We start from the raw sequence: 26773 nt of genomic DNA on the forward strand, positions 1-26773 counted from the left end.
GGCTCACCTTTTTCTAAATTTGGCCCTCACTGCTTCACCATGTGTCCTGCTAGTCAAATGCTCAAGAATCAAGTGGTTAATATGACCGAAGTAGGGGCAGCAGAGGTGATAGCAATAAGCCAAAGCCACTTTATTTACATCTGAGTCGTGTCTACAACACCGCAGCTCAGTTTTTAAAAATTCTCCATCCATTAATTTCTTGATGTTCATATCGATGGCTGGTTTTCGCTATTAAAAGATGGAGCACCACCTCCTCGTTCTAGGAGTCATTCCCTCCTCCAACAGCCCTGTTGTTAGCGATCTGCCATTACATTATTTTTTTGTCTGGCCCAGAGTTGACGACAGATGGCCATCTCCGAACTGCCATCAGTGCGACTTTATGGAGCATCCAGCTAGGGTGTACTGAAGAGCACTGTGGCCAGTTCCACAGCCCCCTCCCTCCCCACCCCCTGGAAATGTTCATCACCTCTGCCACATTCTGCCTTGGCTGGGCTTTGCTGGCCCTGCCGCCTTGTATGTCGCCAAGACAGCCTGCTGCTGCAGCGCCAGAAGATCTGCCTCCTTTAGGAACGAGAAACTGCGGGCATGATTGTCCTGTAAAGACAGAGCTCTGTCTCACCACGTTTGCAGTCAGATCCTTTGGAGAGACCTGGAAATCCAAATTTCTAGAACATTCTGCAATCCGGAGAGGCACGTTAAATTCCCACATATGTTCCTATTTTAGATGTTTGCTCCACACACGGATCAGCTTCCTCACATTAGCGGAGACAAAATGCCAAGAATAGAGCCTTTGTGTTTACAAACTTTTACCCGACTATTGGAAAACACCACCCCCATATCCAACTGTTGTGACAATTAGAGAAAGAGAGATGGTAATCATGGACTTCAACTATAAATCCCCTGAAATGAGCAAAGAATTCATTCCCGCGCCTTCTGATCCATCGATGTGGCGATCCATCGGACAGCCGCGCGAAATGAGCTGTTGCTGTGCATTTGGAGAAAGATTGATAGGCTGCTCTTGATCGAGTTTGCTAAGGCAAGGCAGCTTCAGAGCCAAGCGTGTATTTTAAGAGGAATTCACATTTGTATCCTTTATTGTTATATTTGCAGCGAATCTACAGCTCGGAACAGGCTCTGCCCTGCAGCTATGAAAGAGTAAGTTCCCCTTATTGGAGAGAGAGAGCAGTGTTCTGTAAAAGCCCGAGATGTGGCGGGTGAGATGAATAGTGCTTAAAAGCAGTGCTCGCTCGCGGTGCTGTCATTTAGAACAGCAACTCCAAGGCTTTAAACGGGAGTGAAAGGCAGGGTAAACGAGTCCTTTAAAAGCGGTGAAATTTTAAACTGCCTAAAATAACAGACCTCCTTCATTGATAACTTCATCGAATGCGCGAGTGGGAGAACTAACCAACTGGGCAGGAACCGCCTTCCCATAAGGGGAGGAGAAAGTGCGCGAAAGGGAGGCTCTTCCCGGGTACCCAGGGTGTCTGAGAGGTGGGCATCTTTCTTTCGCGCCCGCCCCCTCCTGCTTTGATTCCGTTCCCCGCCTGACAGAAGACCACCTCTCAATGGAAACCCGAATCACCCGTGAAAGGTTTCCTTTTCTGACATCGCCAAAACTTAATTTTGTAATTATCTGACTTACACCACTGGGCACATCTGCTAAGTTTGTGTGCCTTCTAGACACATAAAAGGCTACCGGGATACCATTAAATAGCAGCAGTGAGCTTTGCTGTGCTTTGAGTTTATAAGGGTGAAAGGTGATTGGGCAGGAAACTAGAACAGTCTATTTGCTGTGAGCCAGGCGCTAAGACCTCACTCCCATACTCAGTTATAATTCATGATGGTACTGGTGGGAAGCCCTCATCCCTCTGTGGAGTTAATGCATCTCCACTGAAGCCTGCTGAGAGCACCCTGCGTCTCCGCCCACCATCTGTGCCTTCGCTTGCAAGCTTTCCCTCTCTCTTTCTCACTTTTTCCTGAGATCTCAGAAACGTTGTCGGGCCATTACTGCTTTGTTAAAGGTGGCGCTCCAAAACGGGACTGTCCTGGAACTAGGAGAAGAGCTGGAAGGGACGCATTACGGTGTCGTTTAATGTCTCACGAAGAACACGGACAGGCGGCAATGGCCTTAAACCAATCGCTGACTCTGGGAGCCGGGGATGTGCTGCCAATCGCCGATTAGTAAGGGGCACCCATGGTCTGAGAGCGACAGGAGGCCGGGGACAGCAGACAAGGTGTGCGTTGCCATTGCAGTCACGTCTGTCCTGAACCTGAGTTCAGAGTCCAGAGTTGGATCTGAGAAATGTGCATGCCCTCTGTCCCATGGCTCAGGTCAGCCGGTGGCGTGAGCACCAACCCGGTCCCCCACATGCTGCCCCATCTGCAATGTGACGCCCCCCCCCCCCCACCGACTCTGAGGACCAGAGCTAATTGCCTCGGGGCTCCGCAAGCCTCTGCTCAAAATGCCCTAACCCCGGGCTTCGCAGAACCCCTCTTACACACTCTGGTGATCTGCGTGGTGCAAGCCACCTTCTGAAGTAGAATGAGCAGAGACGCCCAGCTCCAAAACTGGCTGCAGCCCAGAGCCCCAGAGCTGGCAGGGAGACTTGTTCCCTGCCTGTCCCATCCCCTCAGGGGGCCTCCCGCCCCACTCCCCACTCCCACACTCTGCGGGGAGCCCAGAGGGTGACCGGACAGGAGGGCACAGCCTGTTAAAACGAAAGATGATACTGCCCCTCCCGGTTCACGGCGGACCCAGGATTAATTTGTAATGTTTCACAATCTGTGCTCTTAACATCGTCTGTTGTTCGTACTCCTTTTTAAAAGATAAATCAAATTCAGGCCTGAAATACCAGTGTATGAATTTAACAGATGTGATGCCATAGGGGACCTACTGTGTTATAAGCTGCAGAAATGGCCTTTTTATGCCTCAGACTTGGGCTTATTCCAAAGAGGCTTTAGAACTACAGCAGCGGGGTGAGAGGTCACACATTAAGACAGTAGCACCCACACGTAATTCGGCCTTGTGTGTAATTGGTTCAAAATCTCATCCCGATGTCTGGGTGGTATTACATCGTCTCGCTCACCCTCCGAAGGGAAAGTAAGGCAAGAGTGGCTGTACTCACTGTCCAGGTTTTCCTGGGTGAAAGATCACTTTGAGATGACACAGCTGAGTAGTCAGCCTGAAATCCTGGTTGGTATTTTATTAATTTTGCACCAAGATAAATCCTGAAATTCTGACAAACTCCATGACAGGTGAAATTCCTTCTTGCAGTATCTGCTCAGCAAGAGGCTGCTCATTTCATTCTGTTCCGAGGCAGGCAACAGGAGGGCAGCTTTATAATCAGCCCTCAAAGGACCCCCAGCCGCCCCAGAGTCTCGGGCTGATTGAATAACTCCTGGGCCTCTTCCCCTAGGCCTCCATCAGCGGGGGTCCTGTGGAAAGCAATCTCCCGCAGACTGGCACTGAAGTGAGCTTTAAACCACCATTTTCTGCTCTCCAGAGGAGCCTGGAGTACTAAAAGATAGATGGGCTGCAGATATTTTATGAGAAACTGTCAGAAGAAGAGCAGAGTAAATGTTTTTTTTCTTCTCCTTCTTTGAGTCACACACTACATCACTGTTGAATTTCTCCCAGAATCTTTTACATTTAAAGTAAGAAATTAATTGGTGGCTAATCTTTCATTCCCCCTCCTTCTTCTTCGTTGTCTTCCTCCTCTTTTTTTTTTTTTCTTAAATATTCACACAGAGGCCCTTTGCTTAACCACAGTTGCAGAAAATCAGTACCATTTGCGATGAAATATTTATAACGACAGAATGAAAAATTGGATTCATTTTCTGGACTGTAGCCGAACAGTCTGCAACTTTGCGCGGCGTTGTTTAGCATCTCTGATTCCTCCCTTCCGCCGGAGTCTTTTTCGAAAACATGCCACATGTACGCTTACCTGTGCTTTGGAGGGATGCCTACCAAAACACGGAACCCATTTTGACTCTTCAAAAAGAAAAATTAGGGGAGAAAACAGCATATTTCTGTGCTGCGGCGGGCGGGGGAGGGGGGGTGGGCGGGCTCAGCTGTGGTCCGTAGAAAGGTAGAGAGGATGAACCTGGTCAAAAGGAAGAATGCCAGCTTTGCAGGGAAGGCAGGGAGAAGTTTATAAGGAATACAGAGACAGTCTGGTGTGCGCTCTGTAGCAGAGTACAAACAGCAATCAGCAGGCCACAGTATCTGGGGGCAGATTTATAAGGGGAAATGGGAAAGCAGAACTGAGGTGTGTAAATATACATCGAATATCAGAGCTCACCTTCTTTTTTCCCTTTAGTGTTGACTGCATACGCTTTCCTTTCCACGTGACCCTCATACTCAGAGCTGCTTTCTTTCTAACAGCGTTGATTATTGCATTTTTTTTTTTTTTTAAGAGGTAAAGGACCAAAGGATTCTACTAAAACAGTCCGGCGCTTGTATTTCAAACAAGTGCAAAGCTGCAACAATACATTCGTTCTTAGGACGGGACCAAATTGGATATGTAGCAAGGTGCTTATCAAGTAAATTTCAGTCCACCCAACAAGTTTTCGCTTTCCTCTCCACAGATGGGCCTGAGGAGCCCAGCCATGCCCCCTTCCTTCGTTGTAGGAATCTAACAAGGGATGGCTCCCTTGCTAACAGGGTCTCCTCAGGCTCCTGTTCCAGCCCTGTGAGGTGACCTCTCATCCGTCCCCTTTTGAAGCACTGGGTTTAATTAGTTAGCGTTGTTTTGCTGGTTTTATCATGAATAAGAACAGTCAAACTCCCATCTTCAGGTCCCATGCACTGAATTTGCATCATGCGTTGCCAACTCCACAAGATCAATAATCCATATTTTATTGCACAATAAAGGCTGCCTGTAATTGAATTAGCTCATTCATTCCATCTGATTAGCCCTATTTTATTCATGGAGAAGAAAAATGATAGAAACCTACCTTCACCGCTATATTGCCTTATGTGAATGGAAAAGAGCCTTCGGCACTGTAAAACATCTTCCTAAAGATGCAGAGCATTAACGTCAGTATTTGTTTATCCTAGGGATGAACTGAATCACATGACACTGCATTGTTGTTGTTTTTTGGTTTTGGGGCTTTTTTGGTTTTGGCGATCACCAGTGTTCACATCCATGGTGTCCATCTGTCCGCTGCTCAGCCGGCATGAGTATAACAAGAGCAAGACCCCACCGCCCAGTTCTGAAAGGTAGCTGGAATAAACGTCTTCTGTTATGCGCCTTTGGAGAGATTCGCCTCCAGGGATTTACCCTGAGGTCATTACCTCTTCTCCATCCATGGGTTATCATTTTCAAGAGGTTCGAATGCTTGCTCTATTCTCATTGTCACAGAGTCTCAGCCCAAATTTGGATGAGGGTATTGAGAAACACCGAACGGGAGAGGGGCCCTTTATTACTGGGATCTCTCAAGATCTCAGAGCATAATACAGTTTGTATGTGACACACACTGTCTCAGAGGGTTGGAGTTTTTCAACAGGCTTCTAGCTTTGTCTTTGCATTGCATCCCCCCCCCCCCAAAATAAATAAATGAAATGATTTGGAGAAATATGCTGACAGCACGAAATGATGTGTGTTCTGACACAAACTGCATCGTAGCTTAGAAATCTAGCCTGAAGTTATTTTACTGTAGCATGTCTTTGATTCTTTGATTCCAGGGAGAAACAGAATTTTCCTTGAAAGCGTGTGTTTTAGGATGTGACAATAACTTTTCTCCAGTGCTGGGCATGGGTTGGGCAGATTGTTTCTACTTAGCCCTTATTACTGTTTTCTTTCTTGAAGACGGAGGTTAAGGGGGGGGGGGGGGAGGGGGGGATTTTTTTTTACATTAGTTTTTCAACAACTTAGGAGAGTCTGAAATATATACCCTGGTGAATGGAAACTATAATAGTGTGTATTCAGAATCAGTCTCCTCTCTGCAGACCAGGAAAGGGACATTGAATAGCGCTCATTTATGTACTGCCAGACGTATTTCTGCATGTGATGTGGCTTGCCGAACCGCTTTGAATGATTTCCAGTGTTATTAGGCAGACTCAGAGGAGTAACAGGCCTCATGACAGAAGTAAAGAGCCGTGTGGCAGCACTCCTTGGTGAAGGAAAGTTGCGCGTCAAACCCGGTCATCAGCGAGAGAAGCGCCCAAACGCAGACTTCATTTTAATATCCGAGTTAACAACTCTCTGGGAATATTTCTCTTCCTCTTGTCCAGCTCCTTCTGTGTTGTGGCTGGTTTGCATTTGTGTTTGAAGTGCCAGGCGGTTTAATGAAGTTATTCTTTTATAAATTTTGCAACACTGAAGCAAAGCATGAGGGCTTTAAATTAGAATAAGTGCCACTTCTGTATGGCAGGTTCCTTTGAGGACTGATTAGAATGAGGCCTCCCGTTGCCAGGCCCTTTATGCATAGCAGTGTTGCTGCATGTACTGGTTTACAGCTCACCTTTGAATTTGCATGAGCGTGCACCGTGCCTGCTGCCTGGCCCTCTGTTAGAGCTGTCTTTCTTCCAGGATCATGTTAAATACTTCACTTTAAAGAGTTATTTTTTTAATTATATTGCTTTATCGTAATGAATTAAAATTAACTTGGAGTAGCAAATTATATAAGGACGGGAGGGTTATAGATTGCTCTCACCATAGTTACAGCACATCTTTGTGTGGGGGGAACAAGAGGCTGTCCTTCTAGAAGCTCTGTGCACCCTGAGAGGGGAGGAAACTGTCCCGCAGAGACCTGGAAGCAGTTCCAGAAAAGGTGCCCCGGACGTGGGAGGAGAATGGGAGTTTAATGTGGGGGTTTCTGAAGGAAACGGAAGCTCTTCTTGGCCGGATGGAAAGCCGGGGAAAGCTCCGCCATTGTAAGGCCCGAAAGATCCCGAGACAAGAGTAGATGATGGACAGGAGAACATACGAATAAACCTGAAGACCTGACGAGGCTCAGTGAATTAAGCATTCCCGATTTCCTCTCTTCGTGCCTGCCTGTGTGAACTGGCTAATAAACAGGGGTGATTTCAGGGAATGAGGAGGCAGATTATTAGAGAAAGGGGACTGGAAACTTTCTACAGTACACAAAAACACACAGAGGAAAAAGGAGAGGAAAGAGCGAGCAAGAAAACAAGCACCCACCTCGAGTGTGACATTATTTCTCCTCTCTCCAAACCAGAGTTTTTGGGTTGTTTTTGTTTTACTTTAAAGTGAGGGACACCCAAATAGACTTGAATTTGTGAAATACTTGCATGTTAAAAAGACTTTCTTAGAATTTAAAACAAGGGCAGGGGCGCCTGGGGGGCTCAGTCAGTTAAGTGTCTGACTCTTGATTTCAGCTCAGGTCATGATCTCGCGGTTCATGAACTCGAGCCCCACATCGGGCTCTGTGCTGACGGTTGTGGAGCCTGCTTGAGATTCTCTCTCTCCTCCTCTCTCTCTGCCCTTCCCCTGCTCGTGTGCATGTGCTCTCTCTCAAAATAAATAAGTAAACTTAAAAAAAAAAAAGAATTTAAAGCGAGGCTACTTTGGGCTCCTTCTAACTGCATTCTCCATGGAGGAATATATGAGCAATGAGGGACAGAAAGATCGGAGGCAAACACCAGGGATTTACCTTGTAGAACCCATGCACAGATGTAACATCCCCCCCCACACACACACACACAAACACACACACCCGGCACATGCTCACGCCAACATCCAACTCTGGCGTGGATGTGCACATGCACGCTTACACTTAGGCAGTTTAATCGTGTAAATGATGCAAGTCAAATGTCCTTATATAGTTTTATCCGTTTTATGTACTAAAGCAAATGCTCTAGTAGACAAGCATCTGGTTGCTTGTGATGAGGAAAGACTTTTTGCTGTTACTCTTAATGATTTATAACACGTTTGACTTACTCTTAATACGACTTCACCTCCTAGAGAGTGTGGCGGTGTTTTTAATAAAAGAAGTAATACACTGCAAGGAAGTGGCATTTCTTTCGCTTTTTGCCCAAGTTCAATAAACTATTTTTCATAATGGTTGGAATTTGGTTGAAGGGAATCCTTGTCCGTATCAAGCGGAAAAGCAGAAAGAGTCCTTCCTTGCTCCCTCCTTCTCCCTACAAAGGTTACCCTTTGAATATAAATTACAAGCCTTGTGCGTCTCTCATTCTAATCAGATGACCTTTTGAATCTAGTGGACCAGAGTTTAAATCCTAAGCCTGCCAGTCAGTTTTTAAATCAATGCCCTGTTCCAGCAGCTTTCAGGTATGTAACTTTAAATTTCAATGGATTTCAAAAACACAAATGAAATAAGTGATGCGGGTAGAATTTTGCAGCTGATGGCAAAACTCGCCCAAGTTGACTGCAAGGTCTTGGGCCAAGTAACGTGACCAAGGGTAATCTCACTAACTAAGTCCTTTAAAAACAAAACCTTCCGGGATTCAAAATCTAAGAGAAAAGGGAGGAGCAGGAAACTTGTCGTGTTGGCAAGAGCACAGTTCTGAGCAATTATCAATTTAAGCTCCCATTATTTGCCGCTAATTACTACACGAGGCTGTTAAATATTTAGCAGAAGTTTGTTTAATTGCGTTTGACTGGGAAGGGGGTGCCTGAATATGGGTTGGGCAGCAAGAGTCGGTTGTGTTCATCAAGAGCCGGGCGGAAAGGAAATTTGTATTCGCCCAAGATGAACACATTACAGTGTCAGACAAGCCTTCTTTTTTTTTTTCTTCCTCCTGCAGATTTATTTATCTTTAAGGTATCTAAAATTAGAGCACGGAGAAGGGCACTGTTCACCGATGTAAAATTGGAAGGAGGTCATTCTTAACCTTGTTTACAGATGTTCTAGTTTAGAAAGCGCCAGTGTGATAAATTAAACATTGCAGGGGGAAAAATTAAAGCTTAGCAACAACTGGCACATGGACACATCTGTCCGTGAAGCACTGACTTAATCCCTGAATATCTTATTAGACTGTATTGCCTATCAAAGCCTTCTGTCCCATAATACGCTGGGATCCTGCACTTGTAGAATCCGAGCAGCATCTTTTGGCTTCAGCCTCACTTTCACTTTTGCTGGCTTGGTATAGTTTGATTTAAATTTTCTTTTGGCTCCTTGCGTGTAAACAAGTAGTTCAACTCACTGTTCTGTTTAAAAAATAAACTTTATACTTGTATTTCCCAGCGGCTGCTGTGCTCTTTTTAGTCTAGGCTTCCAGTTTGGCACCTTTTTCTCCCCCTTAACATAGTAGATACTGTGTGCTATTGCCAGTTCCAAAGTGGGAAAATGTAAGCCTGGCAGGTAGGTGAAACGGATAAGGGTCAGCTAGCAACTGAAATTTTACTGTCGTTTCTCAGATTTCAATGAAAAATGAAATTATGATGATGTTAGCGTTTCCCATGTGTGACCCATCAGCAGTGCTGCCCTTTTGAAACTGGTGGGCCAGGGTGGCTTGTTTTATTTCTCTGATGTTTAACTGTCCAAATTCTAGAAAATTGTTCTACATTAGCAATTTGGGCATGGCATTATTTCGAAAATTAGTCCTTGCTTAGGCTTGAGAAGACTCATCCTAGACCAAGGCTAAGGTAAGTAGCTGGGTATTCTTGGGACAGTGTTAAGCACCATAGGCTTTCCCAACTTGGTTTGATGTTGTGAGAAAGAGCGCCTGTGACGAAAAGAGCCTCTTTTTGAAGGGGCTCCCCATGTCTCTGCCCGGCCTGAACAATCTCCTGCCCTACAGATGACTTCCCGTCCTGAATGGTCTACACCCTCTCCCCCGATTCTCAGCCCGATTCACGCTTACTCTCCCTCTGGTGCCCGTCATTCCCTTCTAACCTCCTCATCACTCCAGCACCAGGCAAGTGTGACTCCTCTGAGAACTAAGTCGACTGTCTCTCACAAGAGGTGAGGTGTCCTTTCTCTGTGGCCCCTAGCATCCCGTCCTCGCTGTAGCTGGCGAGTGCCGTGAGGGTGGGTGTCCGTCATCTCTGCTGCCGGCCCCGCCCAGAGATTAGAACACATCAACCGGTGCCACGCAGCAATTGCTTCACACCCAAAGCCAGCTGAGCCACCGGAGTAGCTACAAGACCTTGAAAGCTGGCTTCTACTCTCTGGGTCTTAATTTCTTTATCTATAAAATGAGTATCAGAACAGGTGCTGCTAGGACCCTCCCAGCTCTGAAATCATTTCTTTGGTTCTCTGACGTATTCGTTACTTACACATATAATTGATGCCTGCTATTAAATCTGGATCAGCAAATTAAGGATGACGCCTCTTCTGTTTGTTCAAAGTAGATAGTCCAACTATTCATACCTTATATATGAATTCTAAGTTTAATATCGATCCTTTGTTAGATTGCAAATATTCCTAAAACGGCATTGATTAATTGCCACGAAAATGTACTACCTTTGTTCACTGATGGTACATGGATGTCACATTGCTGAATGAGTGGACATTTTTGGAGACACTCGATTCTTCATACAAGCAATGCCATTTATGATATATCTCAAAGGATATTACGTATCCTTTCCAAAAGTTCTCAACAATCGCCCACTCTCACCCATTGAGTATATTTGAAGATGGTATGTGATATAGCCCCATGCAGTGTATGTGTCCCTTTTGCTATCCTTTTTGTTTTTAAATTTAGCGGAGGAGATACCTCTTGGACTGAAGGCTAAGCAGCATGCTCAAGCATGGCACAGCAAACTCAATGTGTTTTCAAAACACTGTAAAACAGTGATCGTCAATTGGGGGTGATTGTTTTCCCCACCAGGGAATACGTGGCAATGCCTAGAGACAGTTATGGTTGCGACAACAGGCATGTTTTTGATAGAGGCCAGAGATGCTGCTGAACATCCCACAGTGCAGAGGACAACCCAACATGTCAATAGTGTTGGGGTTGACTGTTGAAAGGCAAGTCCCACTGGCCTTCTAGAATCTATTTAATTTGTAGGCTTCTCCCTAGAACAAAGCAATTGAGTGACACATTTTGTGTAATGACTAAGAAATGGCTTCTTGGATTGTCTTTTGGTTTTCTTTGGATGAGAGAGAAGAGCTTAATGCTGCAAATATATGGCCAAGACTTCTAAACATAAACTCATGAACATGCCAATGTCCGCATGCTTCAAGGTTATCTCAGACCATCCTTTTCTAGGCTTATTTAGCATGAACGTTCAAAGAACAACAATAAAAATGTAATTCAGTGAAATTTACTAGAATGTGAAATCATTTCTTATGGGAGATGTGATGGAAACGTCATTGCTTGCCAGAACCACTTAAAATTAGCCTGGAGTACGAACTTTATAAAACAATTCTGTTCTAGCAAGGGGACCGACTAAATAACCTAATGGTCCTTTTCTATCGTTAAGATCTTGTATTTTTCTGGTCACTTCTGATGACACCCTTTCACATTTTGCTTTAATATGACTTGGTGTCATCCAGAAAATGCTTTGAGATGTCAGGCCAAGCCCATGTGAACTGTTAAATGTCAAAAGAAAATGCACCCGTGTCTCTGTAAGTTCATGGCGATGGTATTACCATGTGAAAAAATACAAAGGGAAATTCTGTCAGTGCAAACATGATCATAAATGCGACATTCATGGCATTAAAGAGAGGGGCAAAAGCATATGACAGTTTCTGAAATGCCATTGCTGTGTCAAAACAAAAGAGTAGGACCCCATTTTAGTAAATTCTACCAAAGTAAAAATTATGAGTCAGCTTTCCTGGCTATGAAAATGGCTATTTATGTTTTCAGATTCCCCAAACACTTTGGGAAATATTATTTATCTTTTAAGGACTATTCATTAAAATATAACATAGCTTACAAAATTGCACATACCCATGTATATGTTCCTGCGGGTTCCCGGGTAAGGTTCGTGAAACACAATTACCCAAAATTTCTCCAGCCAGGAATTACATGGATTGTGGAGAGTGGAAACTCTGGGGTGGCAAAATGGGGTCTCATTGGTACTTTTGGATGATTTGGGTCTTCCGTGTAATTTTTAGAACATTACTGATGGTACTTCTGGCACTGTAGCAGTTTCAGTTTTAATTAACTTAAAACTCTGAGTACTTCTGTAGCTGTTTGGACTTTGAAAATGTTCATTTATTACATTCACATCCCATTAACCTTATTAAGGCGTTTAAAGGCTGCCCTTCGCCATAGTTTTTCTCTAGCGTGTGGGGGGAATAAACCCCAGTATCCTGTCGTCATGAGGTGCCTACACTTTTAAAACTATTTCGCTAGCGGGGCGCCTCGGTGGCGCAGTCTGTTAAGCGTCCGACTTCAGCCAGGTCACGATCTTGCGGTCCGTGAGTTCGAGCCCCGCGTCGGGCTCTGGGCTGATGGCTCGGAGCCTGGAGCCTGTTTCCGATTCTGTGTCTCCCTCTCTCTCTGCCCCTCCCCCGTTCATGCTCTGTCTCTCTCTGTCCCAAAAATAAATAAACGTTGAAAAAAAAAATTAAAAAAAAAAAACTATTTCGCTAGCAAAAGAAGTTGGGGGTGAAAAAGAGAGAGGGTGGAAATGTAAAAATCTTGATTAGAAAGTATAATTTAATAGAACATGTATTGAACCAAATGTATTGATTAATGTAGAAGATATAGTACTTGTATTGATTCAAACCAGAGATTTAGTACTAAAAGCTCTGAGCCAAAAAGCTGTTGCAGATTGCTACAAAAGTCAGTTTAATGCTGTCCTTGAGAATGCCTTCACAAAGAAATTCTTCTAATGTTTGAGGACTAGGTGGAATGCGGTATATGTCAGTTTGATCCCGGAGGGTTTTATTTTGTACTCTAATAGCTGTTACGAGCCTACATTATATCCAAGGAGTAATTTTCCTTAGGGGTGCCCGGCTCGCTTTGTGTCAATATTCTAGCATTTTAAGTCACGTACAGTATATGCTTCTGGGAACAGGGAAGGAGCCAGCCAGACTCATAATGGTCTGCATTCATTAATAAAGGCAGAAGCTTCTGTCCCTCCATTGCCCACTACAGGGATGCCTCTTTGGCCTTCAGGGACCCGTACAGACACATTTAAAGAAAGCTTTATTTTGAGTGGGCAGGAGATGAAATGTAGGACTTGCAGGCATTTCCTAAGTCAGCTATATGCCCGAGCACAGGGGTGACCTTAATGGGTCAAAGAAGAATGCAGGTCAAAAGACTTATTATCCAGCCTGTTGGAAACCAATTGCTTTTGTTTAAAAAAAATAAAATAAAAAATAAAAAAAGCAGTAGGGCTTAAAGGTGGACGGTAATGTAGAATTCTGTGTGCAGCCCGTAACTGTATGTGTGCTGAAATATGCCTCTGGAAAAATACGAGCATACAGATTATCCACAGTGTTTACAGATAAAGGTCCAACCCTAGTGATAAAAGGAAGGCTAATATAATTAGTTAATCAGTGATGATTGATTACGGATGTTTGCCTTCTTCAACTAAAGAAAAAACAACACGCCGCCATGGTGCTGTCACCATCTGTTGAAAGAAACAGCCACACTTAATCTTTATATTTCTTTTATTTCTTCCCGCCTTGCATTGTTACAGAGTCACAATTGCCTCCTATTTCATCTGGTTGGAAAACATCTCATTTAAATTGAATACAACTGCCGTTTAAATTCAGGATCCTGATGGCATGGTGAATTAGTGGAAAACTTGTTTTTTTTTTTTTTTTTTTTTTTTTTTTTCCATTCCTTTTTCAAATAGCATGCTGGCTCTTTTTCTTACTTTTAAAAGCTTGTCAGAATTTGTTTGAGACAAAGGGCTATAAATAGGCAAGTCATGGTAAAAATGATTAACATATTTGAATCAACAGATCTCACAAAACTTCCATTCAAACGCAGTTTTTATTTTTATTACCATCACTACTTAACATTTTACTGATGGCAACAAGAGAGTTACAAAGCCAGACGAGACGTGACCTCTGCCAAAATTTTGGACAAGTGAGGGCAATCTGTGGCCACGACTTTTGGGGGTGGGCACTCAAACTCTCCTCCCTGGGAAGGTAGATTCCCCCTGGGCTTTCCTCCAAAGCTTAACTTCATCCTTGTTGTTGGTGCGAATATTCAGATTCACCTCAAGATCGCAGGAAAATGGGGTAACTTGGCCAAGGTGAACAGTTTCAGGAGATCATGGGGTTTTATTTTTTATTTAAAAATATTTTGCTTGGATTGCATTTTAAATAGGATTAAGCCGTTTGACCAGTAAATGTGGTCAGCTCTCAGAAAGGAGGAGGCTGAATTAATCATTTGTTAGCGTGCCAAAGCCCAAGATGAGAATTCCAGTCTTGTAAAATGAAAGGCATCTCATATTTTAAAAGAGATGCATGCACGGTGCTAGTAGGGAATTTTGAAGGTCCTTGTCTGGTTTTTAGCTTTCCAAGTTTAATTTCACATTTATAGGGGGGAAAAAACCACACTCCTCCCAAATGGGGCCCTTTACCGTAAGGAGAGTGGGTTTTTGAAACCTGGCTATTAAGGTATCATACCTAGATGGATCTTCTTTCAAACTTTAAGGTGTGCTGTGGATTTGGTTTTTGTTTTTGTTTTTTGGGGTTTTTTTTTCCTTAACACAAACCCCCCTCGTGTAAAACAACTGTTCATAACTGGGATTAATGGTTTGCAATTTTCAGTTACTTAGACATGGGGTCTCCAAGAGATGGCTTTTTGCAGAGTAGAATATGGCTCTCTGTGGGATTTCAGAAGTTTTCTTCTCTTCCTACTTCCTTTTCTGTCGTCACCCCCTCACACGCCCCCGTCGCTTTGCGCTGGTGTTCTCCTCGATTATGTAAAACGCTTTCCCTTCATCGGAACAGATCTTTTTCCCCATAAACTGTCATTGCATTAAAGTACTTTGGGGACCGTGAATTGCTGTGTAAAAGCAGTGATACGACCCACTGCTTTGTTCGAGTGTAGTGTTTCCTCTGGACCCAAAGAGCGCGAAACTCTCAGGTGGAAGAAGGCTGCTTGCTGACAGCCTCCTTGCTGGGCATCCACGGTTGTACCGCCGCGACTTGGGACCAGTGTCCTGGACGGAGCCAGAGCAAGAGGGAGCCGGGCCCGTGGCCCGCCGTCTCTTCCTGCTTAGTGCCTCTCTTGCCCACTGTTCATCTTTCCCACTTGTTCCCGGTTCTCCCTTTCTAAAGAAACCGTGTCACTGATCTTAAAAAAAATTCGGGGCACCTGGGTGGCTCAGGCAGCTAAGCATCCAACTCTTGATAACGGCTCAGGTCATGATCTATCTCACTGTTCCGTGGGTTCGAGCCCTGCGTCATGCTCAGCGTGGAACCTGCTGGGCATTCTGTCCCTCTCCCTCTCTCTCTGCCCCTCCCTCCTCACACTGTCTCTGTCTCTCTCAAATAAACTTAAAAAACACTTGTTAATAAATAAATAAAAAGAAGGCTCCCGTGAAGCAACTTCTTGTTTCTCTTAACACAGACTCTTCAGTGAAGTCTGGAGACTCACACGCTGAGCCTTTTTTCTCCAGTCCTTAAAGTGAGCCCAACCTATGCAGTTCAGACACCCATTCCTTCCTTCAGAAAATGAAATTGGGCCATTTCTATCTTCAGTGACTCAGAATAGAGCGTAGGGGTGAGGGGACGCACACGGCCCAGGGTTCCTTGAAGGTGGTGGGGGAAAGCCTTTGAGGACTGGGTTTCTTTTGTTTTCAGTGCAAATATGCCTTACCCAAGACTTCCCATCCTGACAGTCACTACTAGTGGTGGACACGGGACTACGGGAGCCTGTCTTAACTTCACCCTCAGTTGAGCAGGAGCCAAAAAAAAAAAAAAGGAAGGAAAAAAATGACAATAACTAATGTCAATCGTATGCAGGCATCTCTACACCAAGAGAACTTGCTGCCTTTACCGTGTCCCGTGCCAGATTTCTCAGCTACACATTATTTGTATTGGGGCTTTTTATTTTTGTGTAAGCTTGAATTTCCCGAGCCGTAATCTTGTCTTTCTCTCAAATGATCTATCTTCTTCTCTGGTCATATGAAAAGCATAAATCCTTTATAGCAGCAACTTCAGTCTGTTGTAATAAGTAATTCACATGTACTTGTTCATTTCTCTGCACCTCTGAAGAGGCTTCTATGGCTTTGGTTTAGGATGAAAGCATCTGAGACACAACTATTGCCAACTCTTACAGCCAATTCATGTTAGGTTTTCGTCTTGCAGTATCTGAATAGAGGCGTGTACCAAAACACTGGAGTGATTGCAATATATCTTCCTTTATTAACCTCCAGAATCCTATCAAATATGGAATGTCTCTTGTAAGCACTTAAACATTTAAAACTAATGTTATTAAATTTGTTTAAATTTTTTTTTTAATTTTTTTTCAACGTTTTTTATTTATTTTTGGGACAGAGAGAGACAGAGCATGAACGGGGGAGGGGCAGAGAGAGAGGGAGACACAGAATCGGAAACAGGCTCTAGGCTCCGAGCCATCAGCCCAGAGCCTGACGCGGGGCTCGAACTCACAGACCGCGAGATCGTGACCTGGCTGAAGTCGGACGCTTAACCGACTGCGCCACCCAGGCGCCCCTAACTTTGGTTTAAAAAAAAATCCATTGCCCATCGGTGTCCTATCATTTAGGTAACGAAAAACCCGATCAGACTTGACCCTTTGAGACAACAAAAGGCTTAGATAGGGTATTTTGAACATATGAACTTTTGTATTGTTTAGAAACTCTGATCATCACTGTGTTCATTTTGAAGGAAATGGGAAAGTTTTTTAGTCTCCTCGGTATTTTGGTTACTCTTTCTGTCTACCTATTGGTGAAAAATAATTTTCGGAAGTATTTAGAATCAATACAAAGGAAAAAAGGCTTGGCATAAAAATCATCTGTTCCTGTATGCACGGTTAGGCTAGTGCTACTAAGTAGGAAAAAAGATCTAGGCTTATCTTCCACTGCATTAATAACAATAGGTATGCTTTCAATAAGGGAGAGTGAAATAAGGTTCCTCATCATTACTGGTTGCCAGGCTTCAAAAATGCACCAAGTGTGAAATGGAGAAGGGGAAGCCTGGTGCTCTGGGCCCCCACCGGGCAAGCGTCTGGTCATTCAGTAGTATTCACAGAGCAGGCAATTTGCTAATCATGGGGGATGAAGAGATAGCAAAGATCTGTAAGGCTTACAAACTCTGCTTTAAAGACTTCCATAGCACCTGTTCACCTCCACGACCCAGCCTGAACTCCTTAGCAAGGTGCAGAAGGCTCTCCGTAACCAGGCCCCCAACTACCGTCCAACTTCCCTTCTCATCAGTACTCTTGGTTCGGGACACTGTAGGAGACTCCATCCAATCTGGACGAGTTACAGGTCCACGAACATACCTTGTGTATTCTCGCTTCATTGCCTTCAGTTATGGGAGCCTGGTGGCCCAGAGTGCCCTCCGTATATCCCCAATGTCCTTTCATGTTTCCAGCATCAACTCAAATGTCACGTTACACACGTTACTCCAAAGGCTAAGCAATATTAGGTGTGATCATGGCATTTCTGTGTTCATTTCTGATACAGTTCTTCCATTTTGCTCTGCCATCTTGTGCCCGTGCGACTTTCTTCTTTAGACTGTGAGCACTTGGAAGACACGAAGGCAGGGACCATCCCACTCCCTTCAGTAGCCCTTGGCTAGCTAGTCATTCACTTGGCCGCGTCTTTACGATGACTGCAATGCTGTGGGCTGCGCCAGGTGGCGATACAAGTGTTCAACAGATGTTTGTGAAGGAATGAATGAATGAGTGAATGAATACCAGAATTTCTGACACAGGGAGAGAGCCAAGCCTACAAATAACCAAAGACAAGACCTCAGATATGTACTCTATGAGCGCTGCAAATGCAGGAGGAGATCAGAGGAGGGAGAAATTGGTTTTAGATGAGAGGAGCATGGAAGTGGTTGTATCTCGAGCTAGACGTCAAGGTTCTGAGCAGAAGAGATGCGTCAGGGGAGGGAGTGTAAGCTCAGAGATGGGACATCATGGCTCAGGGACAGTGCAGAGGAGGAAAGGTGGAAATCAGGCCCTCTGCAGACTTATGCTCCGAATGAATGTCCCTGGTCTGGGGCTATCCCCCAGTGGAGGAGGAGGTTGTTCTCTCAGAAAGGGAACGCACCGTGTGGATGGAGAGGAGACAACCAGAGGACAGCAAAGGCTGCTTCCGTGGGGGTTGGGGGTGGGTGCAGCTGCTATGATGTGCTCCTGAGCCATGTTGTGACAGCCCCAAGCCCACCCCCCAGGAGAGGAGCTGGGGAAGCTTCCTGCCCCCTCTGTGTGTTGTTGGCCAGGCAGCCCTTGCCTGTACAGGCCATATTCAGGGACAGATAGAGCCTCTGCTGTCAAGACGTTCCCACCTGAGAGCGATGAGAACAAAAGCATCTGTAATGGAAATAATGCACAGATAAATAAAACTGTTAAAACAGTGCTATCCTGGTCTTTGAAAAGCAGGTCTTATTTTGGTAAGAAGGGACGGCAGGTGGGAGGGTCTTCTGGGAAGGCCTGGCAGAGGCAGAGAAGAGGAAAGGCATGGGCCAACCATCTCACCTCCCATAGGCCGCTGGCCCTGCCTCTCCCCGCCATGGTACTCACTGGGAGCAGCGAGGGGTCAGGGCCCGGCAAGCACCTATCCAGCAGCGTGCAGAAACACAGTTCACGTCATTCTCAATCCACCAGCACGTATAGCTACTTGGTCTGATGACAATAAGATCACTTAAGTGTTTTTTTCCCTTTTCCTTTTTCTTTACAGAATCATACGATGACCCAACACAGCAGTTAGTGCAAGTTCCGTCTCTCAAGGAGAATTACTTTTGTGGCACAAAAAGGGAACATGTTTTACTCTTTGCACGAAACTTTCATTGTTAATGTATAATATTCAGAAACATTGTATTGTACCATAAAACTTGTATTATCAAACTGTTGGATGTTCATGTGTTTGAACTTTTGAGCACCGGATAGACTCCTTGTATATAAAGTGTTGCACATGTATTATGTCGTCTGATACTAAAATGGTCTTATAAAGACAAGTGGACTTGGGCCCTGTTCAGGCAGGATTTAAAAAAAAAAATGTGAGTGAAATGGCTTAAGAGAAAGTATTTTCGAGGAAGACAGATTAAAACAACTTACAAATGAGACTATGTTTGGACTTCCTTTTCTTTACACTTAAGCCTAGAATTTCTCTTTTGGTATATCAACGGTTAAATCCAAGACTATTTTTTATTGCTGAAGATTCTTGCAAACCACGAAGAGATGTTCTCACAAAACAGAACCCCACAGCTGGATAAGGCCCGTATATATATTTGTAAGCCTTGCAGTGTGACAGGTAGCATCACTATATATGCAATAGTTGTTATGTAGACTGTCAAAGATTTTTTTTTTTTTCCTGGACACATTTGAAGCTTTGAGTGTTCAAGGTTTTCCTTAATGATGTCACACAGCCAAATTCTTGAATCAGTTGAACTAACCTGTATGTTACTGTTATTAATGTTTACTCTGCAGTCTGAACCTGGAGATTACTGGAATTGTTTTCCAAGAGGAAATAAATTCAGTTCACCATTAGGTATGAGTGTATTTGTGTGTTTTCTTTTTCCAGTTACTCTACCATTAAAAAAAGCTAATCGCCTGCACCCTTGGAGGTGAAATCTGCTCTTGAACATATCACAGGATAACCTCGATCATATTTAACCTTTTCACACTGGGCCAAATGCAGCCGCGAGGAGATTCATCATACTGCATCGGGAAAGAATCAGACCCAGTATACTCCTCCTCCCTCAGATACTACCAGGTCACATTGTACTGGAGGATTCTGACATCACAGATGGATGTGATGGCTGTTTTCTGCATAATTTGCAGCCCAATTCATGTCATGCTGTGCAAATCTGAACTCGAAGTAGATGGCTGCAATTTGAAAGGCAGTTTGGCTTATGTGTACTTAAGAAGCAGCTTTGTTCATTCAGAAGACAAAGCACAGAGCAGGGAGCCAGGCGGCTGTTGGTTCGAGCTCTGGCACTGACTCCCGGTGTGGCCTTCTCTAAATCGCTCCGCCTTCTGGCCTTGGCTCCCCTGGCCAGGGGAAGTAACACAGCCTGCTCATCGGCCTTGACACAGGCATGGGGTGCCTCTGGAAGAGAGCTGGCCTCACAGCCTGCAACAAAATGGGGAATGAGCAGCAGCTCCAATGTCAGAGCCTTTTTGTTTGGGGAAAGGAGAGAATGGCCATGTGTGAGTTGAGTCCTGATACACGTTGAGTCAAAATTGGTAAGTATATACCTGATATTGATGGGCAACTTTCAACCACATCGTGCTTCAGATATTTCACTTACTACGACTCTTTTAACCTCTTTGAAACTCTGAGGACCTCAAGCAGACCTTTAAACCTTAAACAAGAGAGAATCCTCAACAGTACTTTTTTGATGGGGAGACTGACGCACGGCCCGATTTACTCTATTCTGTCAGCGAGGGCCCCCGTGCATGAAACCCAGACTGCTCACCCCACCATTCTCAAACCGTAGCCTGCATCAGGATCATCTGGAGGGCCTGTTACGTCACTGGGCGCCCACCTGATGCCCAGAATTGCTGATTTAGTAGGCCTGAGGTGGGGCTCCAAATTGTGCAATTCCAGGAGGTTCCCACGTGATGCTTCTGCTCCAGGTGTGGGGGCCCCACTTTGAGAACCACTGCTCTACCCCATTTCCAAATTAATTGAGTGCATTGAACGTGAATAACCATGCAGAGTGCTGGAAAATTATACAATTTATTTTGTTACCAATAAAGAAAAAAATTGGTCAAACTTTAAGATCATTCAGAAACAAATACCTCATGGTGTGAAAGTATGTGTGCTGGCCAGTGTTTCATGTGTGTATTTAGTTTCTTAATGCTAGGAAAACCTACATCTATACATTTCACAATGGATTGCCAGCATGCTATTTAATTAAAAAGCTTTTTCACCAGCTCCATAAATAATGAAGTATGCTGAGAATATGCAAGTACATTCATAATTAAAATACTCAGCTATATTTAAAAAAAATTAAGATCTCTGGTCTATTCAAGGATTTTGCATTTAAAATGAAATAGCCACACTTAATAATGATTTTTAAAGGCTTTAAAACTGCTGGTTATTAACGAGTGGGTTATATTTCACTAAAAGTAAGCTGCTCTTCATTCATGGAAAGCAGGTGATGGTATTATCCCAGGGATGGATCCCAAGTTGCCTTTCACAGCCTTGCTTCTAAGGGACTTCCCAGACTTTCTAGTAAACAGCAGAGGCGGTGTTCATTCTCCTAGAGGCTGTCACACGGCTGGCCACTGGGCTCCTCCAACATGCACAGTTCAGCCTCTTCCCCGACAAAGCTCGAGGCCAAAGGAGCTGACCCTTCCTTGCTCCACATGCTTGATCCTCTGGGGAGTACAAGGTCATTCAAATTTAGCAGGTCCTGGGACACCCTGGGTGGCTCAGCTGGTTAAGCGTCCAACTTCAGCTCAGGTCATGATCTCATGGTTCGTGGGTTCAAGCCCCACCTGGGGCTGGGCTGTCAGCACAGAACCTGCTTTGGATCCTCTGTCTCCCTCCCTCTGCCCCTCCCCCACTAGTGTCTGCGCTCTCTCTCAAAAATAAATAAACTTTAAAAAAGTGTAGTAGGTCCTTCCTTACAACCAATGGTTCATTGGGTCATGACTACTAAGCAGTGTGTGGTGCTTGGTGCCTTATTTCCTACTTCATTCCGAAGAATATAAGTCAGCTTAAAGATTAACAAAATGTTACCAGGAAAATCAGAGTCAGGCAGAGAGGAGGAAATACACTAAGTAGTTACCTTTTTTGTGCTTCAGTTTTGGTTTTGAATGTGTTTTAGTATTGACGTTGACCTTCCTAGTAGTAAAGGGAGAAAAAAAATGAACAGAAAGGCAGGAATATATCAGCTTCTTTGAAAAAAAAAAATCTTTTTTAATGTTTATTTATTTTTGAGAGAGAGAGAAAGAACACGACAGGGAGGGGCAGAGAGGGAGGGAGACACAGAATCTGAAGCAGGCTCCAGGCCCTGAGCTGTCAGCACAGAGACTGACATGGGGCTTGAACTCACGGACTGTGAGATCATGACCTGAGCTGAAGTCAGATGCCTAACCGACTGAACCACCCAGGCACCCCTATACCAGCTTCTTAAGAGAGATTTTTGTCCCCTAGTACTTCATTCCCAAAGAAGTTTCTGGAAGACCTGATGTACCAGCAGGGGCGAGTATAAAAGCCACTCTTCCTGACTATAATTTTATGATCTAATGCCATGGTTCTCATCTGGAAGAATGCTACTGGGTCTATGGGTAGAGGCTAGAGACACTACTAAACATGCCACAATCCACAGCACAGGGGCCCCAGAACGAAGAAACATCCACCCCAAAATGTCAATCAATAGTGCTAAGGTTGAGAAACTGCTCTAATGTGAAGTTTCCTATGATTTCTCAAGGACCTTTTACATTGCAATCACCTAGGGGACTTCAAAAAGCTCCACTGCCTGAATTGCACTCCCGGAGAGTCTGACTCAATTGGTCCAGAATGCAACCCGGGCATCAGAAGTGCCCCAGACGACTCTAGCGCAGCCACGGTTGAGAACCCCTGGGCCGAGCTAACATTCTCAGGCCAGTGTGCTGGACCCAGGACCGGAAATTTGAAAAGAACATGCAAGGAGTAGAGAAGTAGCATGGGTCTCAGACTCTCTTCCCTCAACATTACCTTTTATAACTGGGCCTGTAATGATGATTTTAACTCCAAAGTAACATAATAACCAATACTGAGTTTAGGGAAAAGGGGGAAACTACGCAGAACCTCACCACCCTTACACCTGGTCCAGGATTGCAAACGCAGTGAGAGAGAGAGAGAGAGAGAGAGAGAGATCGGCCCAGTGGGGACTCTGATGACCTGGAGAGCAAATGCCCCATCACCTGCCCCAACTGTCGCCTGGAGGGAAAGCAGCCTGTGAGGCCAGATTGCCCAATGTCTCAGGAGAAGCCAGCAATCCGGGTGGGTAAGTGCCATGTGCCAGTTTCTAAACGTTGCCAACCTACTCCATTTTTTACTCAAACTCTGCTGCCCCCCACTGTGTGGGCCATATGAGACACACTTTTCAGGCCAGGTCCGGCTCTTGGATGGCCGATTTTGACCTTTGGCATCGATGATTCTTTTTTTCTAATTTTTGTCATCCCCAACTATTTAAAATGTCTGTTTTAAAATAACTGCGTGGTTTTGGTATGTAAGAGTTTGAGTTATGCTTTGTTTGAAATTGGTATCGCAGGCACTCTCAAAGCTTCTCTGCAGCCTCCACGTTTATGCGGTCAGGCTGAGCAGCAGTCTCCCAAATGGATGTGCTCTCTGTAAGTCTACTCCCATTCCTGGACATTTAGATTTCAAACAGATTTTTTAAAAATGATGATGGATAACAAATAGCAGAAAGTACAAAATTCTCTGTTGTGAGTCAGATGATGCTATATTCTGTGTTGTTAATGGAGGCCAGATTAACGTGCTTTGGGGATCGTGCAAATAAATGGGTTGACATTCTACACTGAAAGCTGATAAGTGTAGTCAGGGTTCCAGCCCGAATGGAAGGAAGTGGCATCAGAGGCAGCCTTTGGGGATCCCCCCGCCACAGACTTATTAGGCTCCTTGGAGCAGCACTGGGTCTGTTCCAGAACCTGGACAAGGACTCCAATGAACCCTCAAGTTCCACTCTATAGAGCATGGCAGCTCTGCCTTTGGGGGTGCGACATTGCAGAACCCTTGAGAAAGGAAGTTTGGAAATCCAGATCCCACTAGAGAACACCTGCAAATGCTTCTCCACTCTGCTCCGGCAGGCCAGAGCCTCTCACCATCTCCCTTGTGTGGAGGGAGCTCTACCAGACATACTGAAAACTCCTGGAGTCCAAGGAAGAGGGATGATTTAGGGCAAAATGACCCAGCATGGGTTTCTGGAAGGTTCCCAACACTCAGGTCTGGCTGGCACTGCATTCCTGGGTGAGAGCCTCTGGAGGCTGAGGAGTAGCCATGACCATCTCCGCCAGATTCCTTGGTAATGAAGTCAGCTGTCAACTCCTTGGGGGGAAAAGCACAGAGCCCCTTTATTTCCAAACAGGTGTTGCAGCATATTAAAGGTTGAATTCCATCTTATGCTCACATCCTGAATGAGCCAGTTTGCAGGCAAGCTCAGTTCTTTCTGCAAAGAGGGAAACTTGGCAATGGTGGAGGCTGAGTACTTAAATGGCAATCAACTTCTGGCTCATATCAATTAATTCCTTCATGGACTTCTGCCTAAGTATAGCATCTTGAATTCCCAGCTGCGGAGGCTGTGAAAAGCAGCCCAAACAACACACACCACGATCTAGGGGAGAGCACACCGGTGAAATGATAATGGCTATGCTATCTCAGGGCAACAAGAGATGCCAGTTTGGGGCTCTCTCTTTGTTTACCTGCAGAATACAGGATAGGACATACACCCCATTCTCTAGATGGGAAATTCTTCAAGAAAACTTCTGCCAAGTCTAAGTGAAATCATTCTGAGGGGAATCGCCTCCTTTGGGCTTTAAAATATCCAGATTGAAAGTGACCATGAGATGTGGAAGCAGAATGGGCACTAGGAAATCAGAGAATGGCTTTGTTGTTACTCAGACACCAGGAAAACCTATCCAAAAAATGGCCTTCAACCCAAGGAACTTACTAGAGTCTTCTCCATCTCTGTCTCGCGTGAACGGGGAGCATCTTGATCAAGATACGCAGCCAGACTGAGAGTGAATATTGGTAGTACCATGGGAGATTCAGCAATTCTTCAATTCAGCTGGTCAGTGCAGACTACAATTCCGAGCACGACATCTACATGGGGATGTGAATTTCAAATGCTTCAAAACTCAGGCGGTCTCACCTGATCTAACGAGCTAATAATGTGGCTATCACCAAGGCATAAGCAAGAAAGTCAAGCTTGCCTGGCAGAAGCAAAGTTATTTTTTCTCCCCCTGCATGTGAAACATCCCTGGTTTGTCTCCCTCCCTGCCCTCCTTTCCTGGACCAGAGGAAGATTTTAGTTCTCTTCTACAGGAGACAAAAATCTTTTGTTCGCTAAGGGTCATGCGCCGTCCAACAGAGTAGCCACTAGCTATTTAAATATGTGGCTTTTTAGATTTAAACTAATTTAAATTAATACTTAAAATTCAAGTTTCTCAGCCTCTCTAGGAGCATTTCAAGTGTTCAGTGGCCAATATGGGGCTGGTGGCTGCTGTGTGGAACAGCACAGATGTGGCACATTCTTCTCATGGTGGAAAGTTCTATCAGGCAATCCCATGAGTCTCTCACCCCACTCCAGCTCTTCTGAACCCTTTCACATACAGAAGCCCCTCTTCCTCTAGTTCCTTTAATATCTGCCTCCTATCTGCATACCTTCCTCTTTTCTTCAAATGCACACAGGATTCCTCTCTTAAAAAGAAAAAAACAAACCTTTTTCTTCTTGACCCTGAGGCTTCCTCACAAGACTGTTCTATTTATTTCCTTCATTTTCTTCCAAATTTCTCAAATCTGTGGCCTCCATTTCCTGACCACTGACTCACTCCTTCCTCACCTGCCAGGCTGTCTTCCATCAATATCCTTTTACTGAAAATGTGTTCCCAAGGTCACTAGTGTCCTTCTTTCTGCCACCCCCCACCCAGTCCCCATTCTCCCCTGCCTTTCAATAATTTAAACATCGGTCACATGGTGCCACGTTCCTGCTTGGCAAGATTTCTCATGTTTATCCTCTCCTTTCTATTTCCAACGACAAGACCCTAGGGAGACCCTTCTTGTCTACATACCTCTGACCTCGCCCCCCGTACGAGTCCCTTCTTGTATGTGGCGCCATGTTAGTCTTCATAAAACATTTACTTCACATCATTTTCTCATTCAACAAATACCGATGGTTCCCAGAGTAAAGTAGTGAAAAAGGGCACAGTTTTGGTAGAATGTGAATCTTTTCCTGCCACTTGCTAGCCATGTAACCCAGAACAACTTACTTTGCTTTTCTGAAACTTATTTCCTTCTTTTTTTTTTTTAATTTTAATGTTTATTTTTGACAGAAAGAGAGACAGAGCATTAGCAGGGGAGGGGCAGAGAGAGAGGGAGACACAGAATCCGAAGCAGGCCCCAGGCTCCGAGCTGTCAGCACAGAGCCTGATGCGGGGCTCGAACTCACGGAGTGTGAGATCATGACCTGAGCTGAAGTCGGACGCTCAACCGACTGAGCCAACCAGGCGCCCACTTATTTCCTTCTTTAATTTGAATCTTTACAAGTTTTTGTAGAATTTTTGCCACTGTGACTATCAGTGGCTAAAAATACCTAAAGTATGTTAGATGCCCTGTATAAGAAAGTTGCTGCTTTAAATATTATCTTTATTTAAGATAGGCTCTTTTTATGTTGATTCTAGAATCACTGCTTTTTCTCCATTGCACCTCTTGACCCTCTGAGTCCATCACATCACTACTCCTTCACAGTCTTTCTAAAATGCACCACTTTGACCATGTGTCCTGTTTATGAAGCCCTGGGAGTAATGGTCTATTATCCTCCACAAAAGATACATATTCCTTTGGCCTTCAAGAGTGTTTTAACCTTGCCCAACTACCCAGCAGTCTTTCCCATCCAGCTTCAACTGGTTTCAGTGAGTCAAGTCAAAGCATTCTCCTTTGCACGTCTAGATCGTTCCTTTATTATTCACTTCTATATATTCCATCCCCTCACACGCTCTTCCTACTTCCTCCCCACCTACCAAAACTCTGTGCAGTCTTCTGGTCACAAACCCAACCCCCTC

General features: G+C 44.6%; 1 protein-coding gene across 2 annotated transcripts in view; it reads left to right on the top strand.

Moving 5' to 3' along the window:
* Positions 1-19527, top strand: part of ZNF521 (zinc finger protein 521) — a 250829-nt gene extending 231302 nt beyond the window's left edge. Inside the window, exons 6-7 of one of the 2 annotated variants that reach the window (XM_040479193.1) lie at positions 9728-9891; positions 18717-19527. In XM_040479193.1, the coding sequence (XP_040335127.1) occupies positions 9728-9891; positions 18717-18729 (177 nt within the window). In that variant the 3' untranslated portion in view covers positions 18730-19527. The remainder of the gene's footprint in view (positions 1-9727; positions 9892-18716) is intronic. The other variant, XM_040479194.1, reaches the window with a different exon arrangement.
* Positions 19528-26773: the final 7246 nt, after the last annotated feature.

This window comes from Herpailurus yagouaroundi, unplaced genomic scaffold, assembly GCF_014898765.1.
Source record: "Herpailurus yagouaroundi ecotype Mexico unplaced genomic scaffold, PumYag 142, whole genome shotgun sequence".
In the NCBI taxonomy this organism is placed as follows: Eukaryota; Metazoa; Chordata; class Mammalia; order Carnivora; family Felidae; genus Herpailurus; species Herpailurus yagouaroundi.